The 17,897-nt window shown below is 43.7% G+C and overlaps 1 protein-coding gene across 2 annotated transcripts; it reads right to left on the reverse strand.

The window, feature by feature from the left end:
• Window positions 1–317: 317 nt before the first annotated feature.
• Window positions 318–16,125, reverse strand: LOC105001401 (zinc finger protein 585A-like). 2 transcript variants are annotated; one of them, XM_010857653.1, is made up of 3 exons: window positions 15,844–16,125; window positions 10,473–10,599; window positions 318–3,242 (listed from the first exon to the last, which is right to left on the reverse strand). In XM_010857653.1, the coding sequence occupies exons 1-3, from the start codon at window positions 15,874–15,876 to the stop codon at window positions 484–486; spliced, it is 2,919 nt and encodes a 972-aa protein (XP_010855955.1). In that variant the 5' UTR covers window positions 15,877–16,125; the 3' UTR covers window positions 318–483. The 2 variants fall into 2 exon arrangements, with proteins under 2 accessions (XP_010855955.1, XP_010855956.1); XM_010857654.1 differs by lacking the exon at window positions 15,844–16,125 and adding an exon at window positions 12,519–12,536.
• Between the last annotated feature and the right edge of the window lie 1,772 nt (window positions 16,126–17,897).

Genomic DNA, 17,897 nt, shown 5'->3' on the forward strand with positions numbered 1-17,897 from the left:
TGATACTGCACAGTCAATGTCATATAAACATCAGGATGCACTTTAAGGAGAGGCACATTCCATCAAATTGCCTGCAATTTCCCCCCACTCCCTATTAAACCAGAGTTTCTGTACCAATTGTGGTTTCCCTTGGACCCAGTTGTCATACAAATAATGAGATTGTACAAATAATGAGATTAGCTCAAAGATTTGTGGACATCAGGAAACACATCAGGTTCTTTTAGACTTGGAGAACACATACTTTTCAACAGTGCCTCAATACCCTATAATCTTTAATCTGAATAAGGAATAAAGATTCATGCTGCTCTCAGAAACACTTGAAATGAGATTCAATTCAGACCAATGGCCCCTCAATTTCCTCCAGTGTCCCTAAACTCAACAAGGAAATTGCACATTCACTGCACATTTATGACTTCCTGTAGGGTAAACTCTCAAATGTTCAAAGTGATTTGCTCGTAAAGATTTCCTATATTTAGTGCATTCCTAAGGCCTTTCTCCAGTGTGACCTTTCTTATGACAGTGCAGTTTAGTGGTGTTAATAAAAGATTTCCCACATTCACTACATTTAAAAGGCCTTTCTCCACGGTGAACTTTCTGATGGTAATAGAGGCTGTTGCCACGAGTGAAAGATTTCCCACATTCACTGCACTTATAAGGCCTTTCTCCAGTGTGAGCTCTCTGGTGTATAATGAGATGATTTCTCTGGACAAAGGTTTTCCCACAATCACCACACTCATAAGGCCTTTCTCCAGTGTGAGCACTCTGATGATAACAGAGGCCAGATTTGCTGCTAAAGGATCTCCCACATTCACTGCACTCATAAGGCTTTTCTCCAGTGTGACTTCTCAGATGTATACGGAGCTGGTAACTAGTGGTAAAAGATTTCCCACATTTGGTGCATTTGTAAGGCCTTTCTCCAGTATGAACTTTAAGATGACAACGAAGGTAGTAATTAAGGGTATAAGATTTCCCACATTCACTGCACTCAAAAGGCTTTTCTCCAGTGTGGGCTCTCTGATGAACACGGAGGAGGTAATTAGTAATAAAAGATTTTCCACATTCAATGCATTTGTAAGGCTTTTCTCCAGCGTGAGTTTTCTTATGATAGTACAAGGCAGAGTTAAAGTTAAAAGATTTTCCACATTCCCTGCATTCATAACGCCTTTCACCTTTGTGAATACTCTGGTGTTCAATAAACCTACACTTACTATTATAAGATTTCCCACACTCAGTACACACATAAGCACTTTTCCCTGTGTGAACTCTTTGGTGTTCAATTAAGGTACTCCTAAAGAGAAAGGATTTCCCACATTCACTACACTCAAAAGGCCTTTCCCTTGCATGTGATTTCTGATGACACTTGAGGGCCGACCTATACATGAAAGATTTTCCACATTCACTGCACTCATAAGGTCTTTCTCCAGAATGAACTCTCTGATGATTACGGAGAGAACTGATAGTCGTAAATGATTTCTTGCATTCATTGCACCTTACATAAGACCTGTCTCCAGAATGAATCCCCTGATGATAACGAAAGTTGAATTTAGAGGTAAAAGATTTCCCACACTCACCGCACCTATATGGCCATTCACTAGAATGAATTCTCTGATGGTAATGAAAAACAACAGGATTAAAAAAAGATTTCCCACATTCACTGCACTCAATAGGCCTTTCAGTGTGAGTGCCTTCATGAAGACGGAGACTAGTGCTACTGGCAAAAGATTTTCCACACTCACCACACGCATAAGGCCTTTCTTCAGTGTGAACTCTCTGATGACGATGGAGATGGGAGTTAGTAAGAAAAGATTTCCCACATTCATTGCACTTATAAGGCCTTGCTCCTGCATGAGATCTCTGATGATATCTGAGGGAAGGCCTAGAGGTAAAAGATTTCTCACATTCACTGCACTTGTAAGGTCTTTCTCCTGTGTGAGATCTATTATGACAAATGAATGAGGATCTAGACATAAAAGATTTCCCACATTCACTGCATTTGTAAGGCCTTTCTCCAGTATGAGATCTCTGATGATATTGGAGAGCACCGGTAGAGGTAAAAGATTTCCCACATTCATAACATTTATAAGGCTTTTCTCCTGTGTGAGATCTCCGATGATATTGGAAAGAATTGGTAGAGGTAAAAGATTTCCCACATTCATAGCATTTATAAGGCTTTTCTCCTGTGTGAGATCTCTGATGATTACGGAGTTTGAAGTTAGAGGTGAAGCATTTTCCACATTCACTGCATTTATAAGGCCTTTCTCCAGTGTGAGATCTCTGATGAGATCGGAGGATGCGGTTAGTGGTAAAGGATTTCCCACATTCACTGCCGTCATAAGGTCTTTCTCCTGTGTGAGATCTCTGATGATAAATGAGGGCAGATCTACATGTAAAAGATTTCACACAGTCACTACACCTATAAGGACATTCTCCAGAAAATACTCTCTTATGTCCAATGAACACAAAGCTGTCATAAAAAGACTCTGCACAGTCACTGCACACAGAACTATTCTCTCCATTGTGCAATCTCTGGGGAGAAACGAGGACTGATTTGTGGCTTAAGGATTTCCCACATTTGCTGCACTTCTCTGATCCTGAACGAATATAAATTTTTTGATCCTGACTGACAGTTGAGTTTTGTCTAAAAGATTTGCCACTTTTGATAAACAAATGAAGTCTTTCCCCAGGATGAACTCTCTGGTGGATAATAAACGTTGATTTGTACCTGAATGTTTTCCCGCATTCCCTGCACACAAAACATGGCCTTTCAGTGTAGACACTCCAGTCCTGAACAAGTGTGTGTTCAGAGCTGAAGGCTTTCTCGCAATTTCCGGAGGTATGATTTCTGCTTGGTGAAGTTGATCTGCACTGGGTGACTGTATTCAGCTTCTCCACAGTATAAGTGGCCTGCAGATATCCCACGCTGGCCAGAATTTTCCCAGAAGTAAGAGGCTTCCCTGACACATGGAATCTGGGGCTCTTAAAAGATAAAGCCTCATGGACACAGCTTCTCAAAGACATATAAAATTTTTTTGCACACGCCCCACACCTCAACAGTTTTTGGCTGTATTGTGTTCCCTGCTGCTCCACCAACTGGAAAACATATCTCAAGACTGTACTACACTTCTCACAGGGATGGGTCTTCTGAGAAAATGGAGTTGCTGTGGGAGATCCAGTCCATGAGACTCCTATAGGAACAGTTTTTTCACAGGGTGTCTCCCCACCTTCTGCTCCACAGCAGCAACCTGAATGCAAAGAAACACTAGTGAAGTGCACATTGACTTCATAGGGAGGGAGCTAGTTCACCATAAATGTATAGCCATTTCATATAAGAATGACCTTCAAAGAAATGGGATACTTTTAAAGACTAGGGAGTTGGAAATCAGTTTAAGCAGCAGCTGCTGTGCATTACTGGGACTGAAACTGGTGGAGATCTCAACAAGAAAAGGATACAAAAATAGAGTGTGACACAAGGAAAAGAAGCAGGGTCTAGTGCTTGTTTCTCTGCCCACAGCTTCCTGTAGGACCTTTTCTACTACTGATGTGAAGCTCAGTAGAAGGGTGTGATCACAGCCACGAAAACAGAATCACAAATCATTTGCTTTTCAAGGTCAATTTAAGGATATATTCACACCTCACAGCATGATGCATGATGGGCAAAGTTCAGAGAGTAATAGAGAAAGCGTGGTAAGATAAAGAGGTAAGATGTTGAGTCCAGAGAGGTGGAGCTGATCCCTGTGCTGGAAGTCGTAGCAGAAATGACAAAGTAACAGAAATGACAGGTCAGCAAAAAGTCAACAGCGGAGGAGTAAAGGTAGAAATGGGGTGTGGTCACTGGCAATAGTACCAAAGTTTTCATTGAACAAAGACAGTTTCCTGGTATATTTTTAACAATGCCCTGATGTCACAGTCTCCCCAGCTATAATTCAGCAGGACCAGGCCCACTGAGCTCACCATGCCATAGCTAGAGTCATGTCCATCCCATTATGCACAAAGGATAACTTTCCCTAAGAAAGTCATAACCGCAATTACTGGGTACATGGAGCACTGAAGGAAAAAAAAAAAAGAAACACAGAAAGGCTAGTAGTGTTCCAGAGCAACTCAGCATTACAGCAGACCCAGGAAAGAGCACAAGTTGAGTGACATCAATAAAATAGTAGAATAGGAGATACCACCCTTCACTACCAATGAAAAATAAACAGCTATCCATGAAGGACATTAATCAGCCTTGGAAGACACAAGAGTCCAGTGAAGAACGGACTCTTATATTCATGTATGGAAGTGAGAGTTGAGCCATAAAGAAGGCTGAGTGCCAAAGAACTGACGCTTTTGAATTGTGTTGGAGAATACTCTTGAGAATATTGTGGACTGCAAGAAGATCCAACTAGTCAATCCTAAAGGAAATCAACCCTGAATACTCATTGGAAGGACTGATGCTAAAGCTGAAGTTCTAATACTTTGGCCACCTGATACGAAGAGCCAACTCACTGGAAAAGACCCTGATGATGGGGAAAATTGAAGGCAAAAGGAGAAAGGGGCAGCAGAAGATAAGATGGTTAGATAGCATCACTGGCTCAATGGACATGAATTTGAGCAAACTCCGGAAGACAGTGAAAGACAGATGAGTCTGCAGTGCTGCAGTCCAGGAGGTTGTAAAGAGTAGGACACAACCTAACTGTTGAACACCACCACCACCACCACTACAGTGAAACATAATAAAAGGAAGAAGCACACAGAAAGGATCACTGGAAAGTGTCTTAAAAGAGACATCTGGAAATGACTAGGAAATGAGGGCTGGGCTGCCACTGACCTATTTCTCTCAGCCACAGGGCAGGGGCCACTGCAGTCCCAGTGGCCTCTGCTGCAGAAGACATAGCTGCCTGCTCTACAGAGGACACTGGAACTTTTGCCACTGAATTATCTGACACTCATGGTCAGAGTGGATACCCTGGTGAGTATGAAGCTACTGGTTAACACCCTTGGCAGGAGCTGTTGTGCTGATTCAGAAGCAGGGCTGCCACACCCCCTAAACCTGTGCCAGCATTTCAGACCCTGACTCCACCACTACACCATGTACTTCTGTGTCTCAGGCACTAGAAACAACTTCGCTATAGACATGCCAGTTTGACAGAACCACAGCCACTGTCTACATGTGCAGCCAGGCAGATTCCATGGCTGCTCCCTGCACAGCCACATATCTCAAACAAAAGCCAAGGCTGCTGAGGCTATCCAATCACCCAGACCCCAGAACCACTGTCACTCCAAAAGTGCCTGTATACAACACCCCAGGTCTGTGGATCCTCAACAGATGCACACACCTCAGACACCAGTGCTACTACAACCAATCAGGTACCCAACAGTCAATAGGGCACCAAGAAGGATCCCCTTGGTGACAAAGTCCTCTGGGAGAAAAAGAGATCAGGAGTTTGCTAGCAGCCTTCTCCACCACTTTGGACACCCTCAGCTTTGCTGATTGAGGAATCTTGATTATCTTTACTGACACTGACTTCAGGTGAAGAAGCTGCACAGAGAACAACCTAATTGGGTCTTCCACAGAGCCAGAATGGCCACAGCCCAAACTTGAACCCACCACAAATTGAGATCTTCCCACACCAAAAACTGTAACGTGAAGCCTGGAAGAAATGACTAAACCATCAAATCAGCGTAAAGAAATGCAAGGCTACAGGAAACACACAAAAAATCAAAGAAACATGAAACCAATACAGAAATACCATAATTTATCAGAAACCACACTCAAGGAAATGGAGACCTACAAAGGGTCAAAGAGTTCAAAATAATTGTTTGACCACAGTTCAGTGAAGCAACAACAAAGCAACAATTCAACAAAGTAAGGTAAACAATATATAAACAAAACAAGTTGTTTAACAAAGAGACAAAAATGAAAAAGCAGGTCTTCACTGGTGGCTCGGTCAGTAAAGATTCTGCCTCCAATGCGAGAGACCTGGGTTCAGTCCCTGGGTTGGGAAGATCCCATGGAGAAGGAAATGGCAACCCACTCCAGTATTCTTGCCTGGAGAATTCCATGGACAGAGGAGCTTGGTGGGCTACAGTTCATGGGGTCGTAAAGAGTCGGACACAACTAAGTGACTAACGATACCGGCACTCACTGAACTCATGAAGGTTGGCTGAGAGGAACAGGACTGAAGAATCGCCCCACACTTTCAACCAGTGATATTGGAGGTTCTGGTATGCCCACTCTCCAAAAAGGCCCATAGATGTGAAGAATCAACAGATAAATTGATAAATGAATATGTGGGAAATCCCTATCACATTATTGATGGGATTCTTAATATGATACAACAGGGAGCTAAGACATATCAAAATAAGAAATGGAACAATACAAGATCATTACATATATTTATAATCAAACACTTTCATGCAGACACAAAACAACTATATCCTCTTAATACCAGTAGAGTGTCAACTAATACATGGGAAAGGCTGTTTTTACATTGACTGTCCTTATTGCACTGATCCTTTAGCAGAATTATTCTACTTGGTCTCCAAAAGAAAACATTCTACTATGCTGAAATAGCACAAACAACTTATGCTTTTACAGTCTGCTCTTACCTATTACCAGAACAGTTTATGTATTCTTACACCTTTGGACTTCTATGGGTATTAAAAACTTGAAAAACTAAAGTTATGAGAACCAAGATGGTATATATATGAAGTATACGCCTTCAGTTCAATTCAGTCACTCAGTCATGTTTGACTCTGTGACCCCATAGACTGCAGCATGTCAGGCTTCCCTGTCCATCATGAACTCCCGGAGCCTGTTCAAATTCGTGTCCATTGAGTCAGTGATGCCATCCAACTACCCCATCCTCTGTCATCCCCTTCTCCTCCTGCCTTCAGTCTTTTCCAGAATCGGGGTCTTTTCCAGTGAGTCAGTTCTTTGCACCAGGTGGCCAAAGTATTGGAGCTTCAGCTTCAGCATCAGTCCTTCCAATGAATATTCAGGACTGATTTCCCTTAGGATTGACTGGTTTGATCCCCTTGCAGTCCAAGGGACTCTTCTAAGAGTCTTCTCCAACACCACAGTTTAAAAGCATCCATTCTTCAGTGCTCAGCTTTCCTTATGGTCCAACTCTCACATCCACACATGACTCCTGGAAAAACCATAGCTCTGACTAGATGCACCTTTGTTAGCAAAGTAAGGTCTCTGCTTTTTAATACACTGTCTAGGTTGGTCATAGCTTCGCAAGCGTCTTTTAATTTCATGGCTGCAGTCATCATTTGCAGTGATTTTGGAGCCGCAAAAAATAAAGTCTGTCACTGTTTCTAGTTTCCCCATCTATTTGCCATGAAGTGATGGGACCTGATGCTATCATCTTTGTTTTTTGAATGCTGAGTTTTAAGCCATCTTTTCACTCTCCTCTTTCACTTTCATAAAGAGGCTCCTCAGTTCCACTTCTCTTTCTGCTATAATGGTGGTATATCATCTGCATATCTGAAGTTACTGATATTTCTCCCGGCGATCTTGATTCCAGCTTGTGTTTCATCCATCCTGGTATTTTGCATGATGTAATCTGCATAGAAGTTAAATAAGCGGAGTGACAGAATACAGCCTTGATGTGCTCCTTTTCCAACTTGGAACCAGTCCGTTGTTCCATGTCTGGTTTTAACTGTTGCTTCTTGACCTGCATACAGATTTCTCAGGAGGCAGGTAAGGCGGTCTGGGTTCCCATCTCTTGAAGAATTTTCCACAGTTTGTTGTGATCCACACAGTTAAAGGTTTTGGCATAGTCAATGAAGCAAAAGTAGATGTTTTTCTGGAATTCTCTAGCTTTTTCTATGATCCAACAGATGTTGGCAATTTGATCTATGCTTCCTCTGCCTTTCCTAAATCCAGCTTGAACATCTGGAAGTTCATGTACTGTTCAAGCCTTGCTTGGAGAATTTTCAGCATTACTTTGCTAGGGTGTGAGATGAGTGCAATTGTGCAGTAGTTTGAACATTCTTTGGCATTGCCTTTCTTTGGGACTGGAATGAAAATTGACCTTTTCCAGTCCTGTGGCCATTGCTGAGTTTTCCAGATTTATTAGCATGTTGAATGCAGCACTTTCACAGCATCATCTTTCAGAATTTGAAATAGCCCAACTGGAATTCCATCACCTCCATTAGCTTTGTTCATAGTGATGCTTCCTAAGGCGCACTTGACTTCACATTCCAGGATGTCTGGCTCTAGGTGAGTGATCACACCATCGTGGTTACCTGGGTCATGAAGATCTTTCTTGTATAGTTCTTTCGTGTATTCTTGCCACCTTTTCTTAATATCTTCTGCTTCTGTTAGGTCCACGTCATTTCTGTCCTTTATTGAGCCCATCTTTGCATGAAATGTTCCCTTGGTATCTCTAATTTTCTTGAAGAGAGATCTCTAGTCTTTCCCATTCTATTGTTTTCCTGTTTCTTTGCAATGTATATCCCTTAGGCATCTATTTTTAACTAAGTGAAAACTAGATGGAAATATGGGAGACCCAGTTGATTTGCAGGAAAGATAATTAAGTTTCTATCAAAAAATTATGACTATGGGCTTAAACTTTTATTGTCTTTTTGTGCTGTCTTTGTGTTTTGAATGTTCAAACATATAACTGGTGTATTAGAAGAGTATAAATATCTGTTGAAAAGGGGTAGTATCAATAATCTGATGATATTATCAATCTTTTTGGGGGGAGTAATTGTTTCCCAATGTTGTGTTAATTTCTACTGTACAACAAAGTAAATTAGCCATATGTATACGAATATCCCCTCCCTGTTGAGCCTCCCTATTTCTTACCTTGTTTAACTAAAATTCAGTCACTTGGAATTCTGTTTAGATTGAAAGTCCTTGGTACATTCTTATGTTATGGCTATTGAAAATCATTCCAAAGCAGCTACACTGGAATATAATTAAGAAATGCTCTGACTAGTCTGAGAAAACCATACAATAAAAATGGAAATTTCACGTACTTGCAAAAACTCTGAGTTGATAAAATTACCTTCATCTGTTGGGCATTATGTTTACCTTAGTAATACAATCATGACACTCATTTAAAAGAAACAAACAAGAGCTTCCCTGGTGGTCCAGTCTTTAAGAGTCCACCTGTCAAAGATCCCTGGTCCAGGAAGATTATACATGGCCTGTAGCAACTGAGCCCCTGCACAACTACTGAGCCCATGCTCCTAAAGTCTGTGCTCCACAAGAAAAGAAACCACTGCAATGAGAAACCTACACACCACAAGGAAGAGCAGTCCCCGCTCACTGCAACAAAGACCCGCATAGCCAAAACTAACCAAATAAAAATGTGTTTTAAAAAAGAAAGCAAACAAACAAATGGACCCAAACAGAAGTTCTGCTGCTGAAGAATACAATGAAATAAAGCACAATGAAGACAGTATCAATAGCCAAATTTTATTAAGCAAAATAAGTCTAGGAACTTGAAAACAGGTGTTCTAATTATCCAGTGAGGAGAAAAGAGAGACAAAGATGAAGTGAAGAAAGCATACACGGATTATGAAACAAAAAGCAAAACACTATTTGTATTTTCAGAGTCCTGGAAAGAGCAGACAGAGAGAAAGGGGTAGCAAGCACCTTTAAAGAAACAATGATTGAAAACTTTCTAACTAGAGAGAAAAGAGTACACATCCAGATACATGAGGCTCACAGGTTCAATCAAAAACTTCATTGAAGCATATTATAACAAAATGGTCAAAAAGCAATTACAGCGAATGCCCTGGAGGTCCAGTAGTTAGGACTGGGCACTTTCACTGCTGGGGCCTAAGTTCAATCCCTGGCCAGGGAACTAAGATCCCAAAGCCTCAAGGTGTGAGGTGTGTCTGGGAGCAGTGGGTCGAGGGGGGGCCGGGTATTACATACTAGTCATAAAAAGAATGAAATAATGCTATTTGCAGCAACACGGATGAACCTAGAAGTTATCATACTAAGTGAAGTAAGTCAGAGAAAAACAAATATATGTGATGTCACTTATATGTAGAATCTAAAAAAAAAAAAGTACGAATGAACTTTATTTACAAAATATACACAGACTCAGATAAAACAAACTCATGTTTACCAAAGCAGAAGTGAGGGAGGGATAAACTGGGAGTATGGGATTAACAGATGCACACTACCATGTATACAATAAACAATGATGTACTGTATAGCACAGGGAACCATATTCAATAACTTACAGTAAACTATTTAACAGAAAAGAACTGAAAACACATGGATGTATACATATATATGTATAACCAAATCACTTGCCCTATGAGAGTTTAGTACAGCAAAGATTGGGGTTGGAGAGAAAAGAGGGCAGTGCCAACACCCCAGCCTTCTACCTACCCCAACTATACAGAAAACTGGGGAAACCAGCAGTGCCTATACCACGTGAGGCCAGAGCACCTCCTTCAGAAAGGTGGGATGAGGCAGGATACAGAGCCCAGCTCAGGTCACTGGGGAGGTTGAGTCTTACCCAGTGAGGATATAAGTGTGTAGTTCTCCAGCATCACATCCAGATACAGGAGTCTCTGAGTCTCATCAAGGAGTCTCCATTCCCTCTGGGAGAAGCGCACAGCAATATCTGGAAAGGTCACACCACCCTGTCATGAAGGGGACAGATGAAAGCTTGAACATTATCCCTCTGAGAACCCACAATCCATGTCTGCACAAATCTATTCCAGATATTCTCCACCAGAGCTCCCAACCTGAGGGAAGATGCCAGGCCCTGGTGCAACAGAGGCCACTGTCTCCTCACAACCCATTAACCACTGTGTTCAGCCCTCAGCAGTCACTAGGTGGAAGGGGTGGTGGTGCACACAGATGCCATCTGAACTCTGGGCTTGGCCTGCAATCTCACCACCTGCCACCAGTCCTTCCTTCCATATTTGCCACCCTAAAACCAGACGTGAATTTCACATCCCCACAGCTTTCTTCAACTTCTTTACTGCCAGCTTTGCCCTTTCAACCACCACACTTGTCTCTCCACTCAACCTTTGTAAAAAACCCAGCCCTAAAAATCTCCCCACAAGACATCACTTCAGTTCAGTTCAGTCGTTCAGTCGTGTCCAGCTCTTCACGACCTCATGGACTACAGCACACCAGGCTTTACTGTCCATCACCAACTCCCAGAGTGGACTCAAACTCATGTCCTTTGAGTTGGTGATGCCATCCAACCATCTCATCCTCTGTCATCCCCTTCTCCTCCCACCTCAATCTTTTCCAGCATCAGGGTCTTTTCCAGTCAGTCAGTTCTTCGCATCAGGTGGCCAAAGCATTGGATTTTCAGTATCAGTCCCTCCAATGAATAGTCAGGACTGATTTCTTTAAGGATTAACTGGTTTTATCTCCTTGCAGTCCAAGGAACTCTCAAGAGTCTTCTCCAACACCACAGTTCAAAAGCATCAGTTCTTCATTGCTCAGCTTTCTTTATAGCCCAACTCTCACATCCATACATGACTACTGGAAAAACTATAGCCTTGACTAGATCGACCTTTGTTGGCAAAGTAATGTCTCTGCTTTTTGATATGCTGTCTAGGTTGGTCATAGCTTTCCTTCCAAGGGGCAAGCATCTTTTAATTTCATGGCTGCAGTCACCATCTGCAGTGATTTTGGAGTCCAAGAAAATAAAGTCTGTCACTGTTTCCATTGTTTCCCCATCTATTTGGCATGAAGTGATGGGACTGGATGCCATGATCTTAGTTTTCTGAATGTTGAGTTTTAAGCCAGATGTAGTGACTCATAAATGACATCTGCCCCAGACCTTATCCACTAGCAAGACTAAAACATCCCAGATCCCATCAAAATTCATCACAAAATCCTGAAGAAGCCATATAGTATTAAATAAGCAGTAGCCCCAGCCTCACTGCCTTCTTGTCTCAATTACTCCTGGGTCTCCTCAGCCATTTTTCCTCCACTCATCCCACAAACATATCCAGGCCCTGAGCAAAAGAACCACTTCTCAGGACACACCCATCTTTCTGACCAACTAATATCATGCCTACTATAACCTGCATCCCCTCCTAAATGTGATCCACAGCTCCACGCTGCTCCACACAACGGTCATCACTTTTGAGAATTTCCATTCCTGAACACCTTCCCAGTTTTCCAGACCTGCCTAGTCAACTGCCCACTTGTTGCCTACACTCAGTCTTCTCTGAAACATCTCAGACTCTTAACAGAGCGAAAACAAACATAATATTTCCAAGGAAAATTAATCTGCTGTTAAGGTCCCCATCCAGTTGATGGGCCTTCCATCCCTTCATCTACTAGGGTCAAAACCCTGAAGGTCATCCATCACTACTTCCTTTCTGTCACCAACAAGACCCCAAATTTGGCTTGGCCCGTCTCTAAAAATGGATCCAGAATTCCTGAGACATCGAGGGCAGTCCCTCTGGTCCATGAATACTCAATTCAGTTTAGTTCAGTCGCTCAGTCGTGTCTGACTCTTTTCGACCCCATGAATCGCAGCACGCCAGGCCTCCCTGTCCATCACCAACTCCCAGAGTTCACTCAGACTCACGTCCATCGAGTCAGTGATGCCATCCAGCCATCTCATCCTCTGTCGTCCCCTTCACCTCCTGCCCCCAATCCCTCCCAGCATCAGGGTCTTTTCCAATGAGTCAACTCTTCCCATGAGGTGGCCAAAGTACTGGAGTTTCAGCTTTAGCATCATTCCTTCCAAAGAAATCCCAGGCTGATTTCCTTCAGAATGGACTGGTTGGATCTCCTTGCAGTCCAAGGGACTCTCAAGAGTCTTCTCCAACACCACAGTTCAAAAGTATCAATTATTCAGCGCTCAGCCTTCTTCACAGTCCAACTCTCACATCCATACATGACCACAGGAAAAACCATAGCCTTGACTAGACGAACCTTTGTTGGCAAAGTAATGTCTCTGCTTTTGAATATGCTATCTAGGTTGGTCATAACTTTCCTTCCAAGGAGTAAGCGTCTTTTAATTTCATGGCTGCAGTCACCATCTGCAGTCATTTTGGAGCCCAAAAAAATGACGTCTGACACTGTTTCCACTGTTTTCCCGTCTATTTCCCTTGAAGTGATGGGACCGGATGCCATGATCTTCATTTTCTGAATGTTGAGCTTTAAGCCAACTTTTTCACTCTCCACTTTCACTTCCATCAAGAGGCTTTTTTAGTTCCTCTTCACTTTCTGCCACAAGGGTGGTGTCATCTGCATATCTGAGGTTATTGATATTTCTCCCGGCAATCTTGATTCCAGCTTGTGCTTCTTCCAGCCCAGCATTTCTCATGATGTACTCTGCATATAAGTGAAATAAGCAGGGTGACAATATACAGCCTTGACGTACTCCTTTTCCTATTTGGAACCAGTCTGTTGTTCCATGTCCATTTCTAACTGTTGGGCTACCGCAATTAATCATTCCATGCCTCCTGCTACCCCTCCCCTGTTTACTTCTATAGTCTGTTCTCTTCTCTGCAACTAGTTGGAGTGTCTTTTGATTTCGGTAAGACTACCTCCTACCTGCAATTCAAACCTCTCATTACTTGTATAACAAATTGCCAATTTCTCAGGCAGCAACACTGCAAGCCTGACTCTGGCCTCACCACATCTGGCTTCTAAAGGAAAACAGAGAAGTTGTACCAGGATTCCGGCTAGTCTGACCTACAAGCCTCTGCATTTCGGGGTCCCTCTGTCTGTCACGCTCTCCCACTAGCCACCATGTGGTCAGAAATGACCTGATGACCGCTTCACCATCCTGAATCCTGGGGCCTGAGCTGCAGGCAAGTGAGGATGGGCCCCAGACTTAAGTGTCTGGTGCAGCGTGGCCTTCCCAAGGTGGCAACAGTGGTAAAGAATCACCCTGCTCAGGGCTGGTGCACTAGGATGACCTGAGGGGTGGGATGGGGAGGGAGGTGGGAGGGAGGATTCAGGATGGGGGACACATGTACACATGTACATGATTCATGTGAATGTATGGCAAAAACCATTACAATATTGTAAAGTAATTAGCCTCCAATTAAAATAAATAGATAAATATTTTAAAATGTGTTGTAAGTCAGAAAGCCTTTTCTATGTCTGAAGCTTGGAACTGAAAAAAAAAATGTATTAAATATAGCCTCTTGCTTTCCTTCCTTAGAACAACACCATGGAGTAAGAGGCAGACTGCTTGAGGTTAAGTTCTAGGGTACTGTACACCAGCTATGAGTCTCTACAACATGCTTAATAGTGAAGTGAAGTCGCTCAGTCGTGTCCAACTCTTTGCGACCCGTGGACTGTAGCCCACCAAGCTCCTCTGTCCATGGGATTCTCCAGGCAAGAATACTGGAGTGGGTTGCCATTTCCTTCTCCAGGGGATCTTCCCGATCCAGGGATCAAACCCAGGTCTCCCACATCACAGGTAGACGCTTTAACCTCTGCGCCACCAAGGAAGCTCTTAAATACAAGAATACAGTCTCTCAGAAAACCTCCTATAGAGACACAGAACTTCAGATCCAAGTACTAACATCAAAGATTTCAAAGGGAGGAAAGGAAGCCAGGTTGAAAGAAGAAGGGGGAGGAGGCGGGAGAGGGGGGCGAAAGGGGTGGCCTTACAGACGTCTCCTGCCACCTACAGATACCCAGGCGTTTTGGAACTTTTCCCTGGGCCTCCAGAGAAGGGAGGACTGGAACTCAGCCCTACCACAAATCAGACCAGACCAGAACCAGAATTTGAGTTCTCTGCCAAGAGGAGGTGATCAGTCTCCAATCCTCAGCTCAGGCTGAGGGCCCTTCGACCAGATTCTTGCGTCCAGGACCGGGAGACTAGAAAAACGGTGAAGGATAGGAAGGGTTAAGGAGAGGAAAGAGAGAGGGAAGGGGAGAGAGTGCTAAAGTTTCCTTCTCTATAAAACAGTTATCACCTACTTCACACGATTACTATTAAGATTAAATAACATATATTGAGGGTTTAAAACAGTTCTTGGTAAGCACTGTGTGTTTACTGTTATTTTTGTGACCGTTGTTACTATTATTGCTATTTACATATTCTAGTCCCTCTGCTCTGGAGAAGGCGATGGCACCCAACTCCAGTACTCTTGCCTGGAAAATCCCATGGACGGAGGAGCCTGGTAGGCTGCAGTCCATGGGGTCACAAAGAGTCGGACACGCCTGAGCAATTTCACTTTCACTTTTCACTTTCATGCATTGGAGAAGGAAATGGCAACCCACTCCAGTGTTCTTGCCTGGAGAATCCCAGGAACGGGGGAGCCTGGTGGGCCACCGTCTATGGGGTCGCACAGAGTCGGACACGACTGAAGTGACTTAGCAGCAGCAGCAGCAGTCCCTCCGCTCAGGATGTATTTTCTTTCTTACTTCACTCGGCAAAATACTTCTCATTTTTCTAAACCTGACTCAAAAAAACTGTCCTGAACTTTTAAAACAATGTCCTTTTTCAGTGCTATCTTAACAACCTTTATATATATAGTTATTAACAAAATTACCCTGAAATTATCTATTTGAATGTCATACGTCTGTACACACTTGCCTCCTTCCTCCCCCCTAAATTCCTGAAGAACAGTGTCCCTTCTCCATTTGTTCCCTAGAACTGATGCACAACTTATGTATTAGGGATCCACATCCACCCACCCACCCCTCCCCCCCCCAAAAAAGAACCCGCCTGCTAATGCAAGAGACACAGGAGACGCGGGTTCAATCCCTGTGTCGGGTCCCGGGAGTAGGGCATGACAACCCCCTCCAGTATTCCTGCTTGGAGAATCCATGGACAGAGGACATGGAGGGCTACGGTCCATATGGTCGCAAAGAGTCGGACACGACTGAAGCGACTTAGCACGCACGGGGCGAGGGCGGTGAGGGCCGGGAGGAAGAGCGTTTACCTGAGGTGGGTCCCGCAGCGCCGCCGTAGCCATCGGACTCTGCCTTGCGAGGGACGGGAGTGTCGGTCCTTACCCCGGGTCTGGTGCCTCCTCTCAGACCCTCCCGTCCCCGACCAGCGAGCCAACAGGAGAGACGCCAAAAAAAGGGGCAACCAGGCTGGCTAGGCGGGTGTCCCCTTCTCTTCTCACCATTCCATGAGGACAACCATACCCAACGGAGCACAACGGTTTCCCGGTAGCCTACCCTGCAGCAAAGGATGTTCTAAGCAAATTGAGCGCTAGGCGAGGAGACCGGAAATCCCTCCCCTGACGCATGCTCACTGGGGGAAAGTCTTCATCCTCATCCCTCATTGGTTCAACGCTGGTGTCGCTCTGCCTAGGCTCTTCCTGGTAGTGTGGTTCTGGGTGCTCTGGAGACCCCATGAAAGGCTGTTTGCCATCCTTAACTTGCAGAGCTTTTCCTGTCAGCTCCCCGGAAGAATGCGGGGAAATGGTTCTCCTCCCCAGAGGGAGGAGCTTTACTCCTTAAAGATGTGAAGAGACATTAATTTAGACTCCTCCCAAGCTCATCCTGCTCTCAGAGGACAAGTCTAATAGACTTTTCCAAATTCTGTTACTGTGGGCAGGCAACGTTGCCCACATTCCTGATCCCATTCTAGTTCTTAAAGAAACAAAGCCACAGCCACTGCTGCTGATCCCCAAAGGTGTTCCCTGAGGGGAAATCAGGATGCAGCCAGGCAGGAAGCATTCTGTGCCTGGGACAATGAGCGTTAATAGTTAAGATGCATATCTAAGGACTAATGTTAAGAAGCCCAGATTCTTGCATCCTCTCATATTCAGAAGAAAAGCACTAAAATCATTAACTTGAGTTGTCTATTCTTTGTGATTATCAGTGATCCTTTAATGGTCAACTGCCTGTTTTTTCCAGGAAAAAAAAAAAAAAACACAAAAAATAAAAACGCCTTCTCTATATCCCAGCTTCTCCCTTAACTCTATGGAGCAGTTCCTCAGAGCTGTGTGAGAGATTGTTACTAGAGTTAAAATTGTGAGTAACATCCCTGAATAGAACAACTTGCAACTTTTAGGTTGTGTCTTCCGCTTCAATCCACAACCGAGGTATGAGGGACATCGTTCAATAGAGCCATTCAGGCATAAATGAATCCATGGGTTGCTAGAAAATTGGTTATTGCTCTTAAATGTTTGTAGCCTCAAGCATTAGAGTCACTTTTGTGAGTTTCATTGTGAATTGCTAGGAACAACGGAAAAGATTCCTTTCAGGTCCTGACTGGCAAGAAAAAAAAATCAACTGGGTAAATTTAAAAGGTTTAATTGTCTTTATTGATTGGTTCACTAATTAAGCATCAACCCTTCTAGGGAGCAGGGGGGAATTCTGAAGGGCTACAGAGAGGAAAACGTTTTTTTAAACTAGGAAAAGAAAGTCATTAATAAATAGGATGCTTTCAGGCTTAGATAACCTACCTATGAAGAATGGAAGGGGTCTAGGTGCCAGATTACCTCATCTTCCTTTGAGGGGGTTGGAGAGGGCCTCATGTGACATTTTACTTCATTGGTAACAACAAGAAAATTATTTTTTTTTCAAACTTTAGACTTTTTATTTTGTTTTAGGGTATAACTGATTAACAATGTTGTGGTAGTTTCAGGTGAACAGTGAAGGGACTCAGCCATACTTACGTTAGGGGAAGCACACTGATTGAAACCGCCCACCCTGGCCAGGCACCATAGTAACCATTTGCATGAGTTGTTTTATGACCGGAGATCCTGATAAGGAATACGAAACTAATAAGCCACCACCAACCGGAAGAGTTCAGGAAAGGTTGAAAGGAGACAGTACGTGTCCGTCCACTTCCCAGAATCCCTCTCGCTAGCATCCGTCTTGAGCAATGCGTGCACCACCGGGAAAGACTGAATTAGAATGATTGTCCAAAGACCACCTGGAAACTAATCCCATCACCATAAAACCCGAGACTGCGCGCCATGTGGCAGAGCAGCTCTCCTGGGTTCCCTTACCCTACTGCTCTCCACCTGGGTGCCCT

Source organism: Bison bison, unplaced genomic scaffold, assembly GCF_000754665.1.
Source record: "Bison bison bison isolate TAMUID 2011002044 unplaced genomic scaffold, Bison_UMD1.0 scf7180017864383, whole genome shotgun sequence".
NCBI lineage: Eukaryota > Metazoa > Chordata > Mammalia > Artiodactyla > Bovidae > Bison > Bison bison.

Coding starts and splice junctions, on each gene's coding strand:
- LOC105001401 (XM_010857653.1), bottom strand. CDS start 15,876: ATGGCTACGGCGGCGCTGCGGGACCCACCTCAG. Junction 10,600..15,843: donor CGCTGCGGGACCCACCTCAG/GTAAACGCTCTT, acceptor CCTTCATGACAG/GGTGGTGTGACCTTTCCAGA. Junction 3,243..10,472: donor CACACTTATATCCTCACTGG/GTAAGACTCAAC, acceptor CTTTGCATTCAG/GTTGCTGCTGTGGAGCAGAA.